Source organism: Vespa velutina, chromosome 4 (assembly GCF_912470025.1).
Source record: "Vespa velutina chromosome 4, iVesVel2.1, whole genome shotgun sequence".
In the NCBI taxonomy this organism is placed as follows: Eukaryota; Metazoa; Arthropoda; class Insecta; order Hymenoptera; family Vespidae; genus Vespa; species Vespa velutina.
Window position 1 is genome coordinate 22529 of NC_062191.1, and position 14034 is coordinate 36562.

At 30.5% G+C, this 14034-nt stretch overlaps 3 protein-coding genes across 5 annotated transcripts; all 3 read right to left on the reverse strand.

Annotated features, from left to right (window-relative positions):
* Window positions 1–4371: 4371 nt before the first annotated feature.
* Window positions 4372–5705, reverse strand: LOC124948592 (transcription initiation factor TFIID subunit 10-like). The gene is made up of 4 exons (XM_047492414.1): window positions 5547–5705; window positions 5266–5454; window positions 5131–5195; window positions 4372–5037 (listed from the first exon to the last, which is right to left on the reverse strand). Exons 2-4 carry the CDS (start codon window positions 5377–5379, stop codon window positions 4836–4838), a joined length of 381 nt encoding a protein of 126 aa, XP_047348370.1. The 5' UTR covers window positions 5380–5454; window positions 5547–5705; the 3' UTR covers window positions 4372–4835.
* Window positions 5706–5940: 235 nt separating this feature from the next.
* On the reverse strand, window positions 5941–7835 carry LOC124948591 (DBF4-type zinc finger-containing protein 2 homolog). Of its 3 annotated transcripts, XM_047492411.1 has the most exons (3): window positions 7639–7835; window positions 6895–6973; window positions 5941–6828 (listed from the first exon to the last, which is right to left on the reverse strand). In XM_047492411.1, exons 1-3 carry the CDS (start codon window positions 7752–7754, stop codon window positions 6010–6012), a joined length of 1014 nt encoding a protein of 337 aa, XP_047348367.1. In that variant the 5' UTR covers window positions 7755–7835; the 3' UTR covers window positions 5941–6009. The 3 variants fall into 3 exon arrangements, with proteins under 3 accessions (XP_047348367.1, XP_047348369.1, XP_047348368.1); XM_047492413.1 differs by lacking the exon at window positions 6895–6973 and having other exon boundaries at window positions 7665–7835; XM_047492412.1 differs by lacking the exon at window positions 6895–6973 and having other exon boundaries at window positions 7647–7835.
* Window positions 7836–7971: 136 nt separating this feature from the next.
* LOC124948820 (DNA helicase MCM8-like) lies at window positions 7972–11980 on the reverse strand. Its single transcript, XM_047493029.1, is given in 19 exon segments — window positions 7972–8240; window positions 8405–8548; window positions 8625–8847; window positions 8924–9045; window positions 9126–9337; window positions 9451–9624; window positions 9679–9727; window positions 9729–9787; window positions 9790–9816; window positions 9885–9898; window positions 10118–10164; window positions 10265–10369; window positions 10496–10518; window positions 10521–10744; window positions 10839–10960; window positions 11114–11142; window positions 11145–11354; window positions 11421–11552; window positions 11755–11980. Coding segments are annotated over 19 exon segments (2184 nt in total). The 5' UTR covers window positions 11825–11980; the 3' UTR covers window positions 7972–8042.
* Between the last annotated feature and the right edge of the window lie 2054 nt (window positions 11981–14034).

Sequence of the window (14034 nt, forward strand, 5' to 3'; positions counted from 1 at the left end):
TTTAAATAAATGTACTATTGTTTAAATATTACTCTATTCTATCCCACGTGCAATACAAATTGTTTAAATTTTTTTTAAATTACTGAAAATATTAATTTATAAGCTTTAGCGTTTAGAAAAGTGAATCGCCATGTGCACAGGTCGAAGTGCAAGAGGAAACTAACTCGCGAACTGTCAAAGTCGTGAAAAAGTGCGTTTATGTTTATATTACACGAGGCAGCTACTCCGAGATTAAAATTCTAATGTACCAGAAGTTTATTTAAAAGTTATTTTAAGCCCCGCGCGCGATTCTGACTTTTTAATGTTTAAATAAATGAACTATTGTTTAAATATTACTCTATTCTATCCCACGTGCAATAAAAATTGTTTAAATTATTATAAAATTACCGAAAATATTAATTTATAAGCTTTAGCGTTTAGAAAAGTGAATCGCCATGTGCACAGGTCGAAGTGCAAGAGGAAACTAACTCGCGAACTGTCAAAGTCGTGAAAAAGTGCGTTTATGTTTATATTACACGAGGCAGCTACTCCGAGATTAAAATTCTAATGTACCAGAAGTTTATTTAAAAGTTATTTTAAGCCCCGCGCGCGATTCTGACTTTTTAATGTTTAAATAAATGTACTATTATTTAAATATTACTCTATTCTATTCCGTATGCAATAAAAATCGCTTAAATAATAATAAAATTATCGATAAAGTTAATTTATAAACTTTTACGCTTAAAAAAGTGAATCGTGATGTGCACAGGTCGGAGAGCAAAAGAAAACTAAGTCGCAAACTGTCAAACTCGTGAAAAAGTGCGTTTATGTTTATATTACACGAGGCAGCTACTCCGAAATTAAAATTTTAAAGTACTAGAAGTTTATATCAAAATTATTTTATGTCCCGCGCGCGATACACACTTTTTAATGTTTAAATAAATGAACTATTGTTTAAATATTACTCTATTCTATCCCACGTGCAATAAAAATTGTTTACATTATTATAAAATTACCGAAAATATTAATTTATAAGCTTTAGCGTTTAGAAAAGTGAATCGCCATGTGCACAGGTCGAAGTGCAAGAGGAAACTAACTTTGCAACTGTCAAAGTCAAGAAAAAGCGTGTTTATGTTCATATTATACGAGTCAACTACTCCGAAATTAAAATTTTACAGTAATTTATGTTGATATTAAAATTATTCTAAGTCCTGCACCTGTTTCCGTCTTTTTAACATATATAGATTATATATTCATCTATAGATTATAAATGAAAATAAAAGACTTATGATGAGGATTAATTGGAAGGCACTAAACATATTTATTATATTTAAATTTCATATAAAAAGCGAACAGTTTATACATTTAGTTATAATTCTGTATTTAATAAAAAGTAAAGATTAATACATAATATGTTTATGATATTCATGATCGTTTTCTGCGCACGTAAATTTCCAACGATGTCCAGTTAATGATTGAAAAATTAAATCGTGTTTGAACGATGCGATTTAGACGATTATGTAAAACTTAGTCTCCTTAATGTTATGTTAATATTAATGAATGAAATAAAAGTTTTATACTAAGTACTGAAGAAGGTTATCGATCATGCGATATTTATTCTTGAAATCTCTCTCTCATCCTCTACTCTGCCTTGTTGTTGCGCCATCAATTCAACATGTCGCACAGCAAGATTTTGTTCCGATTGTCTAACTTGTTCCTACAGAGTCGTCTTTTGCTACTAAAGCTTCGCCAGTTCTGTTTGAAACCATGCTAGTGGGTGGTTAACCGATGTTAACAGCTGATATAACTTCATCCATAGGTGGGTATATACCTCCCATGCCAGATGGTACCGGTCCAATTGGTGGTCCAGTATTTGTTGATCCTCCAATTGCCCTGGTACCACAGTATTAGCCAAATTTCCCACGGACCCTATTCCAATCACTGGATTTAATCTATTGTTCTAAGTATTTAGGGCATACGTTAGGTTGACGTTATACAGTGGCTGCGTGGCGGTAGCAGCTGTTTGCTGCTGCTGCGAAACATTTAAAGTGGATCAGCATTTTGCATTGGAATTATTCCTTTTTTCTTTGAAACTGTAAACGAATGACGGTGGATTATTGTAAGATGTTTGATTTCTTCAATTGTTATTGAAAAAGTAAACAAATAGTTCAATTTATGTTATGTCTTACCTTTTATCAATGCATAATAAAATTCTTGGCAGTTATTAGAGAAGTATATCAGAAAATCTGATAAGTCTTTTGGGAACACTACATTCTTTCCCTATTTTATATTTCTATATTACTATCATTTTACAAGGTATATTATGGGGAATGGATATGTCCCATATAGATTTCAGTGACAATATATTACTTATTAGATAAGCTCCAGTAAGAATCTTAAAACTACGTCTTCTCAAAATCACTATTATCAAGGAATACAAGATGTCTTTAGCAAAAGCGTTCTGCTTAACAAATAGCAATCCCAAAATCTTGATACCAAGTGCTCACGTTTGATGATAAATACTTTCGTACGATGAATTCAGAAATTTTCTTTCACCCGTATCTCCTTTATTATTATTATTATTATCATTGCCATTATTATTAGTATTATTATTATTACTATTATTATTATTATTGCTATTATCTATTATTTTACTTTATTTTATTCTATTTTTTTCGTCAAAGTCATTCCTTCTTCGTTGAATAGAGTATGATCTTTGTGCCTCTCAATTGTTGTACCTGTTAAGGGGCTGTATCCCACTTACTGGCTTGCTCTGTAGTACAGACGCAACCCAGAGGCAACCGAGATGCAAATCTGTCCCAAACTGGTATCAACCTCGACGCAAACCGGTCGTAACTAAGACGCCCCCGGGTCGCAACCCAAACGCGACCTGAGGAATCGATTGTTGTACGCTAATATATAAAGGCAATAACTAGAACTTTTTAACTAACAAGAGATTGTATTAGACCTCTTTTACAGATAGCTCCACCGTCTGCTTCAGACATAACGGATTATTAAGCACTGCTGTTCGTGCGTTCCGAATTTCGAACAATAAAAGCGCAATCCTAAGGACTTTTAATCGCTTTTAATCGCGACACTCACGTGTGTATATAATAACGTTGATTCTATTGTAAAATCCCCATTCACGAAGTAATCTAATCGAATTTTCGAGCAAATAAAATCAAGTCCACAATAGGACCTTTAGTCGCGCCCGAATACCCACGTGAGTGTTAGAGAAACGGTGATTCTACTCTACTATTTGCAAGAAGGTCCTTCCAATGGTGATCCTTCTTGTTGACATTATCGAACGACGAAGGTCGAAAGAAAATTATTACTATCTAACACGTTTTAAGAGCTATGTAACACTTCACGAAATGTAATATTGTTTAACTATTAATTCCACGTACTCCGAGTGTACTGTATTTTGTTTAAATAATTATAAAATGGTCGTATCTATAAGACGTGAGAATGTAGCGATACGGAAAGATTTCATTTCGACGTTTACACCTCGGACTACTAAAGGGAACTGACATGGTAACTCGCATCGTCCTTCCAATGATCCTTCTTGTTGACATTATCGAACGACGAAGGTCGAAAGAAAATTATTCTATCTAACGCGTCTTAAGAGCTATGCGACGCTTTGCGTAATCTAATATTGTTTAATTATTATCTCATCTTGTTACGCAACTTACACTATTTCATTTCGACGTTTACTCCTCGGAGTACAATAGGTAGTGACTGACGTGGTAAATCGCATTATATAAACTGTTTATTTATTTATGAATTATTTATAAATTATTAATATTATTTTGTATCATATTAGACTTCATTATATATACCATTTGTATGTTGAATACGCAGATCACGTTTGTACATTACATATATAATACGTTATACACATGTAAATATCGTCTAAATAGCAAGATTCGGTTCCACTCTTTCTAATGTGTTCTCGCTATTATTATTATTTTCATACGTGAATGAAGGTGTGTGCTAGTTTGAAATAATTATTTTTTATATATTTAATGGAAAATCATTTATTATTTTTAGATAGTTATAAAGTTGTAAATTACTTATGTTCACATTAGCTACTGATTTTTTATATAAAGTTCGCTCCTTATTTAAATATAAAATGCTTTTGATATTTTATCCTCACAGTTGATTGCTGATTTATTATAAGAATAATCGAATATTATTTTAGATAGATTATTTTATTATTTACTTGATTCGTTATTATATCTCTTTTGAAATTATTTACATTTATTATAAAAATTATATACATAATTTCTTCGAAAAGAATCGTTCCGTAAAATGCTGCTTTTTCTTTTTTTTTGAGAGTAGTGCATGTATGAAAATAAAAATTTTTTAACAATTCAAAAAGCGACCTCTGGATGATGTAGAACTGCCACATGTGCATATATGCATACATTGTGTGCATATGTATTTATTCGTTAATTGTTTTCATTTATTACAAAGACGTATTTATTTTCTTATAATATATAAGTATATTTTCTTATTTATATTTATATTCTGTATTATACCTTCGACTTATCTTGTAAATATGATATAATAATTTAAATATACTATGAAAAGATATAATATTCTGATGTAAATTATTAATACATAAAATATTGATACTCCTTCATGTATGACATATATCAATTTTTAATTTAAACAAAATTATATATGTAGTTTTTGACATAATGTATACAATCTAATATAAACTATATACATGTATCAAGTAATGAAAATTTTATGTCCATATGTGTACTCGTAAAACTACATTAGATTTCAATACATTAGATTTCAAAAAATTTAGTAGAAGACCTATTTTATAATAAAGAATATATTTTTTTTTAAACGAAGTAATGTGGTTTCTTAACTATAATGCCATATTCAGCAACAGCGGGCGTCAAATCTTCCATAGTAAGCATATAACGACGATCCTTTCCTTTTGTTTTTGTATTTTGATTAGCACCACGTGTTTTGCAGTGTTGAAGGGCATCATTAGCAATTTCGGAAATGAATTTCTGAGCTGCTAAGGATACTAAACGTACTCTGTAATTCAATGTTAATTATAAATAGTTATTAGCTCTTTTATATCGATATATTTACTTACATTTTATTGTCTAATTGAATTTTTATACTTACATTCTTGGATCGGTTGTATTAAAACCAGCAGTATGCAAGTAATGTTCGCTAATAGCATCAGGCACCTACAATGAATGATAATAAAGAAACATAAAATTATGTATGAATAATAGAAATATTTCAAGTTTTATATACCGTTGGTGTATAATCTTCTAGTTGTAAAAGAAAATCTGAGAGTGGTTGACCAGCTGTTTTTGGTTCTTCATTTGTATACATTGTTGGAAGATCCCTTTCAAAGTTTTCTGTCATGTTTCTTCAATATTATTAATTATTTCTTACGATTCAAAATTGACAACAATGTTATAAGATTTATTAGGTTATTATCTGTAAATGTAAAATGTATACATTTAAATATATACACGTTATTCATAAATGAAATATGCATTATATTGAATATAATTTATAATAAAACTTACATTACGATGTTTAATTAAAATGTTATTATTGAAAAATTCATCAAATATTATGGAATAAGCTCTACGAATTGTAACGATAGATTCGTAAATAAGGTTATGAACGATGTTCTTGGCATTAAAAATGTCATCTGTTACTCGCGCCCTCTGTAGGGCGCATTTTGAGATAAGATAATTAAGCGCTAAATTTAAATGTAAATATTTCAAGCATTCACTTCGTTTTATGTTATTGGTGTATTTCTTAGCTTTTCCTTAAAATCCCTTAATGCTAATGAAATATAAATAATTATAAACCATCGGTGTATATATATATATATATATATAAGATTGGTGTATTTGTACATTTGTACATGTAAAGAATATATGTTTTATATGTATTAATTCTATTTCATATTTATAATACGTAATCTTTTATATTGAAATTGACATGGGATAATATAAAATACATATCTACATATATGACTGTTTAACATGGTGCACAGCATGGCATGCAAGGCAAACAGGGTGGTGGACATGGCGGTGGACATGGCGGTGGACATGGTACGCATGGAACACACGGATCACAGGGACCGCAAGGACCACAAGGACCACAAGGGGCACAAGGACCACAAGGGACACAAGGACCACAAGGGGCACAAGGACCACAAGGGGCACAAGGACCACAAGGGGCACAAGGACCACAAGGGGCACAAGGACCACAAGGGGCACAAGGACCACAAGGGGCACAAGGACCACAAGGGGCACAAGGACCACAAGGGGCACAAGGACCACAAGGACCACAAGGGGCACAAGGACCACAAGGGGCACAAGGACCACAAGGGGCACAGGGGTCGCAAGGATTACAAGGTGGACAAGGTGGACAAGGTGGACAAGGTGGACAAGGTGGACAAGGTGGACAAGGTGGACAAGGTGGACATGGTGGACATGGTGGACAAGGTGCATAACAAGAGGGAGGTGAGCAGCAACTTATACATGGTGGAGGGCAAACAGGTGATGGACAAGCGTTATTGCAAACAAGTCTGCAATATGCCGCTAATGCAGATTCTCTTGCTTGATCTGCACAATGAAACTTCTTAAGAGCTACACTTATATCTCCTAAATCTGTTAGCTTCAGAAGGGCGCTAGTTCCAGGTCCACAAACTGGATATAGTTTTGTCATACATTCCGGTCGACCCATACAATCCCACATCATGCATCTATCTTGTAATCCATTCCTCCTGATACACTCGCATCGATACATTATACTTGCACGAAGATTATAGCTTTTACACCGTTTGACAGGCTCCTATTTAAAATTTATATTACTTTTATATCTTTTTTTCTTTCTAATGATCATATCCTTGTAACTTACGCAACAAGGATCACAACAATTCGTAATTGGACAATAAGTAGGTGGTGGACACGGTGGTTCATCCCATTCGCATGGTTTTCTATGAAAAATAATTTATTAATATATCAATTTTATTTTAATTTATAATATTTTCTTACTTTCTATCCATGGAACTGACTAAACATTTTAGTTGCGCTAATAATTCACGTCTTCTGTCACAATTTGGATTTTTCCCATCGCAAGGCATGTTCAATTTAAATCATAAACATATATACTTGAAATTTATCTATAAATTTTGTTCCTTTTTTTTTTTTTTTTTTTTTTTTTTTTTTTTTTTATTTCTTTTTTATCGTAAAAATTATCAAATTGTTTAAATATGCATCTTACTAAATTAATTTGCCACGTACAACATTGAATTTATAAGAATCGTATATTATTCCATTAGGTTTTTCTTTTTTTGTTATTTTGGAAGTAGTTGTCATAGCAATCGATTGTCATATTATATGTAACGACAGTATAAACTTTCAATACATTTTTCTCAAATTTTTTAAGTAACTCTTTAAAAATATTGTCTAAACGATTAACAATTATGCATTTCATTAATTGATACTTAATGAATTAATAAAATTTCAAAGGAGAAAAAGAATAATTAAGCAAAGTACAAAAAAAAAGTGCAAAAGAAAATTGAAGAAACATGAACTGCAATAAATTCTCCCCAACGTGTTCACCAACATGTTCACCAATAAATCCTTGCTGCCTACCTACTTGTTCACCTTGTTCACCATGCGCACCTTGTCCGCCATGTTCACCTTGCCCACCTTGTCCACCATGCGTGCCATGTGCACCCTGTCCACCGCCATGTTTACCATGTCCACCACCATGTAGGATTACAATATGTACACCACCTATATCTTGTGGTCATTGTCCACCAAAATGTGTTCCTTATTGTCCACCTCCGTGTCCTCCAGCATGTCCACCAAGATGTCTTACAAGAGTAGCGACACGTCCCGTGAAGTGGGCAGTAATGTTTTAAAACATGTTTTTATATTTAACGATTGTCTTTTATATATTATATACGCACAAGAAATTGTATAAGAGTTATTAATAAAAATGACGTATATTTTCTTTTTAACATAATCTTTGTAACATTGATCATTTATAAAAGGCCATTAAATGTTAACGAATTTATAAACATTTCTATCGATTTGTAGTAAAACACCTTGCTCATTCAATTTTGATAAAAACCGAGTGAAATCTTGTACATTAATACCTCCATTTATTGCTATTTCGTTCAGCTGCGATAATGAAAAAAATTTTTCTCCATTTGATTTGATTTCATCTTCTAGTAACCTCATAAATATTTTTACCTGTTGGAAAGAATAATGACATGAATTAATGAATAATTTTAAGATGAAATATTTTTAATCCTAAATACATAAGTGGTGTGCGCGTATACATATATATATATATATATATATATATATATATATATATATATATATATATATATATATATATATTCAATATATACTTTTCCCTCTGTAGGTTTGTTTCTATGTTGTAATTTCAACGTTGAATTTTCATACATGTTCATCATTGCGTACTCTAATATTTTTACTACTTCCAGAGCATCCAACTCTGTAGCCTCAACACGCAATTCCAACTTTGCTCTGGCCTGTTCAAAGTTCAAAGTTATTGTTATCTACTGGAAAAAAGTTGTAAACATAATTTTGTAACGCGCAACGACAAACCTCGGTTAATCTAATCATTGCTTCTAGCTGCCTATTGTATATCGGTATACCGCCAAATTCTACATTCCTTGATCTGAGTTCCAGGTAATACTTTTGCAATACTTCTGCCGCCTTAACAGTTAGTTTTGGATAAACATATTGACGGGCATATAGGATATATTTTTTCAATATAAACTGTGGTATGATATCTTTAGATTGTGTTAATGAAAACATTAATTTTTCTCTGAAACAAATATACAATAGTTTGGTGTAATATATAAAATTGATATCCCTTAATATAAACTAACTCCTTAAATTACCTTAAAGAATCGTCTTTTGACATTGACTGCATTGATTTATCGTTGCTTGGACCTCTTCTCTGTCTTGTCATTTTTAACAATATGGGATGACATGATATGTTTACATATAAATGATCGCGTTGCTATTACAAAGACATTAATTATTATAAATATTAATGTAAAACTTAAGAGAATAAATATTTTCTTATGAATATCAGCATACTTTATCTGGATCATCCAGGAGTAAAAAGATTAAATCAAATCTTGAAAGAAGAGGTTGACTTATGTTTAAATTTTGTAAAATTGTCTTGCTTCTGTCGTATCTGCCACCAATGTGATTCGCAGCTGCGAGAACCGATGTTCTTGATGGAAGGGAACACAGTATCCCGGATTTAGCAACACTGACACTTTGCTGTTCATAGACTCCAATAGAGCTACAAAAATATATTAGCTTTTTATACAAAGAATTTATTATTTATATATTAGCTTTTTATGAAAGAAAAATAAAAATGTTTACATTTGTAATGTTTACATTTATAATTTTTTACATTTATATACCTGATGTTGCACAGACATTTTATCAAATTCATCAATGCAACAACAACCACCATCTGCTAACACTAAAGCACCAGGTTCTAATGCAAAGTCATTTGTCCCATTTTCTTTTGTCAAGGTAACGGTTAATCCTGAAGAGGTACTTGAATTGCCACAAATATACACGCCTTAAGACAGAGGAATGCCTTAGATATGTATATTAAATATTAATTTATATTCACCTTTGGCGGATACACGGGAACATGCCTGTAACAATTGAGATTTTCCCAAGGCCAGGATCTCCCACTATAAGGACATGTATATGATCACGTAACCCTATGTTTTGCATATACCGCCAAACAAGCTTAACAACAATCCAGCTTAATCATTTCATGACCATATATACCCAGGGCACAATGAATGTACTAATAATGGGAAAGATATTAGCTTCTCATATACCTCCTGCGAAAATTATCATGCAATTTATTTATATATACAAATGGAATACAAAATAAATTATTAGATAGAGTAAAATAAATGTATATAAACCTTAATGCAAGATAATCTTTTATATCATTGCGCTGACAACAGTGTCTGCGTTCATGCACTTTTTCTCAGTATCATTGTTATTACGTTATTGTTGTTATGAACTATCGTATGGCTTCCATATAAAAAGAAAACGAAGCTGCAGCATGCCCTTTAAACGTATTATCATCAATTCCTTGAACCTGAGGATACAAAGTTTAAGGAAGAAAGAAAGAAAGAAAGAAAGAAAGAAAGAAAAAAGAAATTTTAATTTTTTATTTATTCGACAGCATAAACGCTCACTTTAACGATCCCTGTAAGCATTAAATCATCTCCTGGCATACAAGTATCTACTAAATCATCCAAAATTTTTACATCCAGTATTCTAGGCATTCTACCTTTAGTTTCCTAAAAATAAATCCCATATAACGAAATGACACAGAATCATTATGCGATAAACAGCATTTAATATCATTATAAAAGTAAATGGAGATAATTATTGATATATTATTATATCAATAAAAGGGAGCATACCTGTTCGTTATTTAATATCTCTGTATTCTAATCATTTGAAAGAAATAGTTCTAACATAAGGTGAATTCAATATAGGTTGAAACGGTTGTCACACCACAAACGGTACATTTCTTAGGCACGGTATAAATCCCTCCGACTGTTTTTTCTATCTTTTCTAAACCACATTTTGAGCATACAAATACAAACCATTGGGCAAGCTGCTTTGTTCGTCCCACTCTTACAACGCATCCCCTTGTATTATTAATTTTCCTTGAGAAAACATAAAAGGGAGAATGGAAGAATATCGCGTAGACAAGATATAGAGAATAATATGTGGTTTTAATATTATACCATAGGAATTCACTTTAATATCCGTAAACAAACAGTTTGTCCATAATTCAATATTTTTATTTTGACCGCAGGGCAATAGATTATTGAATTCAAAATACTTTTTAGATTTTCCTTTGGCACGGTATTTAAAATATTCTGAAAAGTTAACCGGCGATACTATTGAGAGTATTATATAAATACGAGATTTCTCCAAAATGAAAATATAGAAATATAATTTATATTAAATTTAATTCCAATTGTTACAATAAAATTAATTCCTCTTAAAGAAAAAACATTTATTGTATATACCTGATGAATTGCAAGTTTGATGCAATTATCGTAAATATCGGTTTCTCTTGTATATCACTTTTAAAGTTACTCCATTCATTTAGAAACGTATCGTCGTTAACAAATTGTTAAAGGTCAATGTTGAAACTCATTCCAGCCTCTAAATTGGCTAACGTAAGAAATGATGATATATCTGAATAATTTTTCATGAACCGTTCGACGGCTTTAACTTTTCTTACAATGTCGGAAGAGTTTTTATATTCTAAAATGAAAGAAAGACATTATTTATTTATATCATATTAACGATAAAGCGATCTTTCTTTGATACCTTGCTCGTCAAAGTATAATGTCCATCCATAGTAAGGAATATTTGTATTTTCATGAATATGTAAAGACGCATTATCCCGGGAAGGACTTTTTAACCGCTTTCCTGATGTTTCATTTGTATTTGTTATAGTTCCTATCGCAATAAGATAAATATTAATTAGTAGTATAAAATATTCAAAGACATGTATCTAAGCTATGTAAGAACTATTATAATATTAATTCATATAGAAATAGAAAACTTTTTACACCGTTTCAATACGTTTTTCGTGACAGATAAAGGGTAAATAATAATAATTGGATCACGAAGAGAAACTTAATATACATTTCAAGCTTACTAGTTTGCTTGGTTCCTTTACTCTTCATATACCAACGTTTTCTATAGACATTATTTCTCTTGTCATCCATGTATGATGTATGGCACGTTGCAAAGATAAAAATTGAAAATAGTATTTAAGTAACAAAAAACTTATCTATCGTTATAACCACTTTCCTTGATCATAATAAGTTTTGTACCGGCGTTCAAACGGTTCGATCATAAGATTTCTTCATTCGTCAACATGCAGCCATCTTGAATGAGATACGCGCGAAATTTCAATTTTCTCGAAAATTTAAATTTTTTAAATAATAATACAATAATATCTTATTAATGTATTATCATAAGAGAAACAAATCCCGAGATAGAGATATTGTATTCTTAATTTTATTTCAATAGGAAAATCGATAAATTTACAAATGCAATGAGCACGAAAGAAAAAAAGGAAAAGAAAGGATTGGTATCTAAAACTTTTAACAACATATATAACGTGTATAATATATATATATATATATGTATATATATATATATGTATATATGTAATGCATGTATGTACATAAAAAAATGGATGTCAATTTTCTTTTCATAGAAATGACAGTAAATGTACAATTGAACTGTATGATAAAAACTTTTTCTACTTCTCCAAGAATATGCTGTATAAGTGTTTAAATCTATGTATATAAAGTAATGTATCTTATATATATTATATGTATAATTAAATTTATGAAGTATTGTTACGTGTAAAAATACGTTCATCGAATGATATCAAATGATATCAAGGAGGATTATTAGCAGTGTATGCACAAACTTTATGATTAGACATACGAAAAGTAATGTTATAAATTAAACAATCTTACAATGCAGTACCGTAAGAATTTGGTGGGCACTAATTCCAATCTCATTAACTTATCTAACGTAATTGATAATACAAAATGTAAGTGATATATAAAGTGAAATAGAATATTTTTAATACGATATAATAATGTTTTGCTTTTCTTACGTATTACATCTTATTGTAGGAATAAAAATACCGCTTTACTAATTGTAAGTGTTAATAGATCGGGACATGTGAGATACGTTTTAGAGACAAGAATTATGGAACAAGTAAATACAACAAAATGAGATAGTCCTGCGAGATTGCAAGATAGAATAAAGAGAGAATGAATTTTTTCGAAATATTTCTTAGGAAAGGTTAAACCTTTTTATCTGCATAAAATAAACTTTGCAAGTGCATATTAAGTGCTCCTTTGTGTACGTTGATTGTTTTCACATTTTTTTCAGGTAGTATATGCTTAATGTAAGGTTACCTCCTGTCGGTAAAAGGAAGAGCTATTAAACGATTGTTAGCGACGCTTTTTAACAATTACCCTAATTTTATTTAAGCGTTACCTACCGACGATAATATATATATATATATATATATATATGTGTGTGTGTGTGTGTGTGTGTGTGTGTGTGTGTGCAGTAATATAAAGTATAATAAATAATATATTAACTATAACTAAATAATCTAGTTTATATTTAGAGTGTTATTTAAATTAGAACGCTAATAACGCATTAGATATTTAAAAAGTATGTAATATATTAAATATTGCTATCTATATTACGTCAATATTCTTAATACTTTTTATTTTGTTTTCTAGAAAGGAAATGGAAAACAAAATAATTTTTAGAAATAACTATTTTTTTTTACAATGCAATGTATATTATTGCTGAACATATGTACAACGGTATATTTACATTGTCGTTACAAAAGTTGTGAGAACATAACTGTAAACTAGATTATGTTTCAATTTACATACCTACCTCCGCACAACACTCATACACGTTTCGTTACTTAAAAAAAAAAAAAAGAAAAAAAAAGAAATAAGAAGAAGAATCCCATCCATACACTTTGACATTCGATAGATCTAATTTTATACATACATATATATATATATATATATATATATATATATATATGCACGCGTGATTTATTTATTTTCTTACCTGACTTTTATTTTGGATTAATTAGCAGCAATTAATAATTAACATTATTTTTCTCATTGAAGAATTTCACTATTGATTATAAATTCTTTTGCAAAAAACGCGGTAGGAGTGCAAAAGATAAATGTCATAAGGTTACAAAATTTTGGTTATTTAACGAATTTGTTTTCATTGCGCGAGGTTGTAATAATAAATTATCCAATTTTCGTTTCCAAACAATCGTCATTAAAAAATGGAATGGTTTACATTAAATAACTCTATAATATAGGTATATTCGATAAGAGTATTCTCTTACATACAATGTCCGTTCGAATGA